At 31.7% G+C, this 8157-nt stretch overlaps 1 protein-coding gene across 1 annotated transcript; it reads right to left on the bottom strand.

Annotated features, from left to right (window-relative positions):
• Positions 1-866: 866 nt before the first annotated feature.
• Positions 867-3019, bottom strand: LOC112507276 (GDSL esterase/lipase At4g28780-like). The gene is made up of 5 exons (XM_025111791.1): positions 2755-3019; positions 2489-2616; positions 1676-1918; positions 1308-1560; positions 867-1204 (listed from the first exon to the last, which is right to left on the bottom strand). Exons 1-5 carry the CDS (start codon positions 3017-3019, stop codon positions 972-974), a joined length of 1122 nt encoding a protein of 373 aa, XP_024967559.1. The 3' UTR covers positions 867-971.
• Positions 3020-8157: the final 5138 nt, after the last annotated feature.

The raw sequence follows: 8157 nt of genomic DNA, 5'->3' as shown, positions 1-8157 counted from the left end.
ATCAACCCGACCAACCCGATCAACCCGAACGGGTTGGGTTGGGTTGGGTTGAACTTTTGTTTGGGTTGGGTTGGGTTGAAAATTTTCAAACCGCCAACATTGGGTTGGGTTACTAAAACGGCTCCAAACCGATCAACCCGGACCGTGAGCACCCCTAAAGATGACCCAAAAACCCACGGTTACCCAAAAAAAATCATTAATGACCGGATATGCTTGTCCATGATGGTTATGCGATTACGAGCCACACACATCTTGTACGGTTTTAGCTACGTTATATGACCTTACCGAAATATCTCCTCCCCGTTTAACATGCTCATACGTGGTTTTGATCATTTAATATATAAAAAATCATGGGTTTTATTCATATTATAGATATGATTGCAAGTCTCGTTTAAACTTGATGTGAAAAGATAGAACATAACCCACAAGTAAGAAATACATAAAATAACACAGATAAATAATATTGTAGATTATACGCCAACATGAATTAAATACTTGGGCCATACGATCAATCTGATTGGATATCTCGTATTTGATGTACGGGAACACGAATTTATTAGGCCACGTTACTTAGATTTCCATCTCGAGTCTAACAAGTACAGGTGGGCCTCTTGCTTTCATTCAACCAACTTTTTCATCTGCTTTAACTTTATGTCACTTAGTTACGAAACCTTATCGAAAGTCAAAACCATGTGATGTGTGGTACCTTTCGGTGGGGTATTTCAGTAAAAGCTTGACATTTGTGGCTGAGATATTTCCCTACTGATATGTTCTTTGAGGAAGAATATATTGTGAAAACTCCAACCCTTTTTTGTGAGATAGATCAAGCATGAACACTTTAAGTATATGTTGATCATCAGAAATTTCATTATTAAATATTAAAAAACCACAGTTACATTTTTGTTACAATTTGAAGTTACGTGAAACATATTACGACACACAAGATTGATAAATATGTCTAGATAGATGTATTAGGTCATGGAATCCATGGCCATGATGGTACTTAGGTTCATTGGATACATGTATTTATCGGAACCAGTGTAAATGGTTTCAACGATGATCTTGTTTGCACGCTCTGTTGGATGAAACGGATCCCAAAATACGTAAATATCTCTATCGGGACAAAGATTTGATGTCGGGTTACAAATGCCAACCCCGTTAAATGGTCCTTGCCCACAACATGCCATTTTCGATGTTATAAAACCTATGCAAAAACAAAACAAAAAATGAGAAAATGAAGTTAATCATATAGTCAGATTTTGTAAGGTTGAATTAGAGAACCGGAAGATATTGTTTTTGCAACTTACCAAAGGCTCGAGGATTACTGATGAAGTCATTTTGCATAAGCATTGCATTGACAGCAACAAAGTAGTCAGAGCCCAGCTCTTGGTTGAGGCCTTGGATCATTTGAACGAGTTGTGGGTTGAATAAAGCCGATGCCTGTTGAGGCTCGGATGCACATTGCCCGTTTGCACCTCTTGAAGCTAATTGGGATGGAACACAACCCAACGGTCCAGATCCTGTCACTAGGATTCGTCTTGCTCCCAAATCAAATAATTTCTGCAACGAATATTTCTATCAGTAAAATCCACATATATAACAGTTAAAACAATTTTTAACCATAATATAGCATACAACTTTTAATACAAACACATATATTATTTAGAAGATTTACCATAAGAATGTTACGGTATTCTGAAATAACATATTTAGTGAATTGGGGAATGCTGTATTGTAGCCTTCTTGCAGTAATCGGTGCCAAGAAGTAGTTGTTAACGAAGTCATTGCCTCCTAGTGTGATCAGAACTAGAGCCTTGTTCACGAGCCGTTCGGTTCGATCTGGTCCGATCATTGCACTTACCCGAGCTTGGTATGCTAGAAAATTCTGTAGTTGTTGAGTTATTCTTATAATATTTGCCTAGAAAAAACAGTTAAAAAACATCATGTTATAAAATCATACATTAAAATTTTAACAATAGCAAAAAGACAAAATCACCCTTTCCTTTTTTATGCAATATTTATATGCTTAAATTGGAACTTAATTATGAAAGGGAAGGTCATTTTCGTCACATTCAATTATTTGAGGCAAACCTTCTTTAGTGATGAAAGGAGTCTTACCACATGACGTAACCAGGTGAATGGTCAAAAGTCAAAATGCATCAAACAGTTGTACCTAGATGTACAATTTTATGATGCTGGATTTTAGATATTTTTTTTAAATAAATCATTAAATAAAATAATGAGATAGGTTTACGTGATTGGTGCACATAATAAGAAAACGAAAAATATCTCTAAATCACTCAAAAAGGAAAAAGAAGAGTTCGAAATCAAACAAAAAATAAAAAATCCTTCGAAACGGTAGAATTCGTTTAAAATACATCGGACGACTTTACAGGCATGTGATCCATCTTATAGGTGCATCCGCTCTGTAAAAATCTTGGGTGAGTGCGTTGCATGTAAAAGGTACAACCGATAATGCACGACTTACAAATTGAATTCCGGTATCATTGAGAACTCCGATCCCGGCGGAAGCAAAGTTTGCTCCAACTAGTAGCTTATTTCCGTCCAACTCCGGGCTCAAGTATGGCAAAGTCGGTTCCGACCCGAGCTTTTGACCTGTGTACACAAACGTTGTACTTATGTTTAAACTCATGACTTTCAAATTATTGCTTCCGTCACTAACCAATCATACCGTACGTAAATAAAAGCGGTACTATATATGTCAGAAATGTAATGTGACGATACACAACTTACTTATAAGGTCGGGAATGTTAAGTCCGTTGGAGAATCGGCCGGTGGGACGGTGCGTGGGAAAATCGATGCCGTATGGCGGGGAGTCGGCACGGGCGGTAGTAAGGAGGTAATTATTGTTGCCATTATCGACCAAAGAGTCACCAAACACAAAAAAAGCACGAGCCGCGTGAGCTTTTGGCAAGGCTGCAACTAGTAACAACGTTAGGACCGCCACCAATGGCGGCAGGGTGGCGGAGAGGGTGGAGGAGGAGGAGGACTTAGCCATGTTTTGGGGGTGAACACGAGAATAAATGGTGGTTCATGGTGGTGTTTTATACAGCGGTTTCCAGGGTGCATGGATGTAAGTTCTTTAGTTAGTTGAGGTCTAATAAATGTAGGCTGAGAAAAGAGGGTTGATATATATAATATGGAAGCTAAATTTATTCAAGTATAATAGAGAGAAGGTAAGAATCAAAAATGTGAATTATTTAAAAAAAAGTGAACGATTCATATATGAATCATATGAATAATTTATAATTTGTTTTCAAGGACAATAATGTGAGGGGGTATTTTTGGCTCATTTAGCGGTTGAGGCTAGCGAAGACTTGGGATCGAACCAGAACCTGTCTTGTATTTGGGCAAAGTCGCACCATCCTTTGCCAACTGAGCTACACGTCAGAGACAAAAAAAATTCCGATATGAAATGGGATCATGTGAGACCAAAATGTTTTTGTGAGACCATATAAATAACAATGTTATGCTGTGAAGTTTCATTATTATTTGGTGGTCTAACGAAAAAAGACTTTTCTTACGAGATCAATAATAAAAGACGACAACGACCTAATGCGGCTAATTGAATATGCTCAAAACTAAATAAAGGAAACACAACCAGAATCGGGTCGCGATCAAAGCCAGCTAAAATCGTGATCATCGTCTTCTAAAATTGGAGTAGAAATTGGGGCTTCTCATTTATTGGGTAGACGATGGATCAATGCATTAATAGACCGAATGAATTTATGGTTTTATTTTTATTTAAATAAAAATAATTATTAGTCAGTATTTATTTTATTAAAATCTGAAGAAAAACCCTGAAGAAACGCCAGGGCCGATCTTAAGATTTTTGATGCCCTGTGCGAAAATAATAAAAGATGTCTCTAAGCCTATTTTTTAAGCCAATGAAACAACTAAACATGCGATTTTTTAAAGAGTTTAGAACCTATTCAAACTAAGTGACTCATTCCTATGTTGATTTTTATTAATTATAATAAAAAAATAAAGGGGGGGGGGATAAAAACCAAAACCCTAAATACAAAATATAGTATGATAAAAGAATAAATCCTGTATTAAGATCTTGCTTTTTTCTTTCCCAGTTTTTCTTTTTCCAAATTGAAATTAGCAAAATATAAACTTTATTTCAATATATGGCACTTAACAGACAAAGAAAACTATCATTAGTTTTTAACTAAAATAGTAAATTATATCCAAATTACTGTCATAGTAAACAAAAAGTAAAACTCAAAAATTATAGGTGTAACAACTAAAGGCTAAGGGCCTATCTATTAACAACTTAATAAGCTTAATGGAACTAGCATGTTATTTGCTCAACTACGCATGATTGTTTCGTAGTGGCTTAATGATATAGAAAATGACTTATCCAGTAAGCTTCTAGAGAGAGCTTTATATAGAAAGCCAAGTTTTTTTTTTCCAAACACGTCCTTTCCAACTAAAAAAACGCTCCTTACATCTGCGAAAAAACTCTCTCAAACAAAAAATTTCCAACTTATACAAACAGATTAATTCATACAGACAACTTTATCCATATAAAACTTAATAAAAAACCAATCAAATGCCCCCTAAATTTAATGTGGTAATGTCAAACCTCAAATTAAACAAAAGTCAAAAGAACAATAATAAATTGTAAAATCCATAATCTATGTTACTGTGTATTGCAAATAACAAGTGCCCAATAATTAAGACAGTATCACAATATGTTGTTAATGTTGGTGCAATGTGCTCTAACTATGCTGATACAGTGATGTACTCATGTGCATTGAAAATTTCAATTCTCAGATATTTCAATATGCAAGAGGAAGACTCGTTATCAAAATGACAAAAGCCCCTTAGCTTATCCTAGTAGGTCGGTAACGCACACGACCATATGACCCATCTTTATAATAATCAGTTAGAAATTTAGACATTTTTGCAAAAAGATCTAAAGATTCATAAATCATAATATGACTCACACAATAACTTGGTAAGTTCAATCAACAGTAGAAATCAGTCATTCGAGATTTACATCTTTGATTTCTTGAATCTAATTTCATGATCGTTAATCAGCTGGAAAGAGAACTTCATGCCTTGAGAATCAAAATAGTCGAACTTTAAAGAACAATAGAAATTAGATAGAGTTGTTGGAATGATAGCGTTAACTTGTTCACGATATACATTCAGTATTCATCACTACTAAGCCTTGGGCATGTTTTTATAGTTAAAGCCCAATTGTCCAATTCCCAAATTATTAAACTCAAAACGAGTAATAGATGACAACTTGATTACCCTTTAAGCTTTGATGCCCTGTGCGACCGCACGGGCTGCACGTGGTCAAGGCCGGTCCTGAGAAACACATAACACTGCGTATAACAAAGAATTGTTGTATCATTAAGCCCATGAGAAAGGAATGTAACTTCGATTTTTAATAATAATTAAGATGTCTGTTAAGTCGTTATCATGCATCTTGTTTAAAATCAACCATTTATATTGATTGAAAAAGATGTATATCAATAGAAATACGAGAATGTGATTATGCATGTCATCTTCTTCCGATGAATCAATTGTATGTTACTATTTATGTAAATTTAATTAAGTTGATTGTAACGGAATGATTGTTACAAATATAAATATGTAATTTTTGTGATAGGAACTGTTATGGTTGTAAACGAATCAAGCGAATACGAATACGAATACGGATGGATAAATAAAGATAAACGAACAAAAGTTTATGTTTATGTAAGAGAATGAGTTTGTTTGTGTTCGTTGACGTCTGTCTGTTCATATGTTAAACGAATATAAACGGATGAAAAACAATCAACGTTTGTCACTCTAAAAAAACATAACAACTGATAATGCAGTTGCATTTTTTAAAACTTTAGTAAAAAGCTAAGTAAATTAAAAACCTATAATATATTTTAAAACTACTTAATAAATTTATTATTAGTTATTTAATACGTATATATAAACGAACACCATCGAACATAAATAAACAAACGTTTACGAAAGAGACATTCGTTTGTCTTTTTTTATTTAGTTAAACGAACCTGAAAACTTATTTATTTCTAGATGGGCAAATTGCATGAAAAACGTACTTTTTTAAAACTTTCATTTTGTTATTTAAGATGTAAAGTTTTAAACATTTAAGTACCCGGGTAACCGGTTGAAGCATTAACGGGTTACCATGTTGATGTGACTAGTGATGTGATATTCAACTTTGTATTATTTGCTAACATTGATATCTTAATCTAAAATTAGTTTTTATATATTGTGGTTTATTATAAGAAATAGTTAATGCTTCAACCGGTTACTCGGGTACTTGATGTTTAAAACTTTACATCTTCGGTACTAAAATAAAAGTACGTTACCCAAAAAAAAATAAAGTTAATGTATGTTACTTTTTCATACAATTTGCCATTTTTAGATAAACAAAATTTCGTCGTATGGATTTCGTTTTACCTTAATGAAGACAAATAAATTAAATGACATGAAATTGTTTCGCTTAGTTGGCAACCGGTCAACATTTACAATTATTTAGGTAGACACATACATAAATATTTAAGATATCAATATCATAAAAATAAAAGTTTTGAAAATATGTTATTTTAATAGCAACTAAAACAAATTACGTTGTATTTCATGAAATTCACGCACTTCATTAAGGTTGCACATGGATGGGTTGGTCGGATAAAGACATTTGAACAAACTAATCAAATGTTTGCGGTTTAAAAAGTCTCGAACTAACCTAACCCAACGATACAACCCAATCCGTGCGGATTGGGTTGATCATGTTGAAACCTTGGTATATGATATTAAATCCATGGAACATAAAGTCATCAGGTTCATCGAGTTAGGATGGGTTCACGTGGCTCTAACTCGATTCTAACCCAATATCTACAATTTAAAGATTTCATAACTCGTTTAAGTATCGAGTTGCTTCGTATTAAGTTGAATTAGGTTATTTTAAATTGAGTTGATCGAGTTAGTCGGGTATTTATATATCTCTAGGCTCTATAGTTATTAAAACTAGAAAAGGTACTCGTACAATACAGTGAAATACATCTCGATTTTAATGTTTTTTTTTTGTCTCAGTTGATGTTATAATACAATTTTATGTGGTTTTGAGAAAAAGATAATGTTTTTATTTTGAACAAAATCTAAATATGAAGATATGTCATTAAAAATTGAAAAAAAATATTGATATTAGTATCAAACTAACTATTTAAAATTTCTCATTTTTTGTGTATTTTATATTTGGTTTAAAAATATAATTTTTATAAATATAATAAATTAATAATTTTGTTAGAACTCAATAATTATCTTAATTATATTTTAGATTTTTTATATTTAAAATAAGATGATTATTCTCTATTTGATTATGTTTATCTGCAGTTAATTACACGAATTCAAACATGAAAATTTAATAAGTTGTATTTACGTGCAATTTACTTGTAATTTTAAATAATATACATAAATAAACAGTACTTCATGTATAAAAATATTTTTTAATAATTTTTATCAAATATTTTATAATATAATATATATGCTATTTATAAGATTACATTTTCGTTTGGGATTGAAATTTAATGTAGAAGGGAGACAAGATTCGATTGCTCAAACGGTACAATGAAGTTGTTTGGCTTGTTAGACCTTCTTTTTCGGCTATTAAATTATTTTTTTATTCTATTAAAAACAATTCTTTTTTGTTTTTCTTTTTAACTTTTAAAATCTATATTTATGATTTTTAATTGATAACTATTTTTAAGTTATCTATACTATATCATAAAACATGACAAAAACTTTTTAAAATCATTTTTTATACATGAAGTACTGTATATTAATTTATATTACTTAAAGTTCAAAATTACAAGTAAATTATGCATAAGTACAACTTATTGAAGTTTCATGTTTGAATTCATATAACTAACTACGGATAAACATATCATTTTAAAATATAATTAGGATAATTATCGAGTTCTAACAAAATAATTAATTATTATCTTGATAAGAAAATTATATTATTAAACCAAATATAAATTATTTCTTTATTGAACCTAAATTAAATTATAATTAAAAAAATTGAATTAAAAAATTAAACAAAAAATAGGAATTTTAAATAGTTAATTTAGTTTTTATGATATCTTCACATTTATATTT

Source organism: Cynara cardunculus (genome assembly GCF_001531365.2).
Source record: "Cynara cardunculus var. scolymus isolate 2C chromosome LG 2, CcrdV1, whole genome shotgun sequence".
NCBI classification, from domain to species: domain Eukaryota; kingdom Viridiplantae; phylum Streptophyta; class Magnoliopsida; order Asterales; family Asteraceae; genus Cynara; species Cynara cardunculus.
This window is presented reverse-complemented; position numbering and strand designations above follow the sequence as displayed.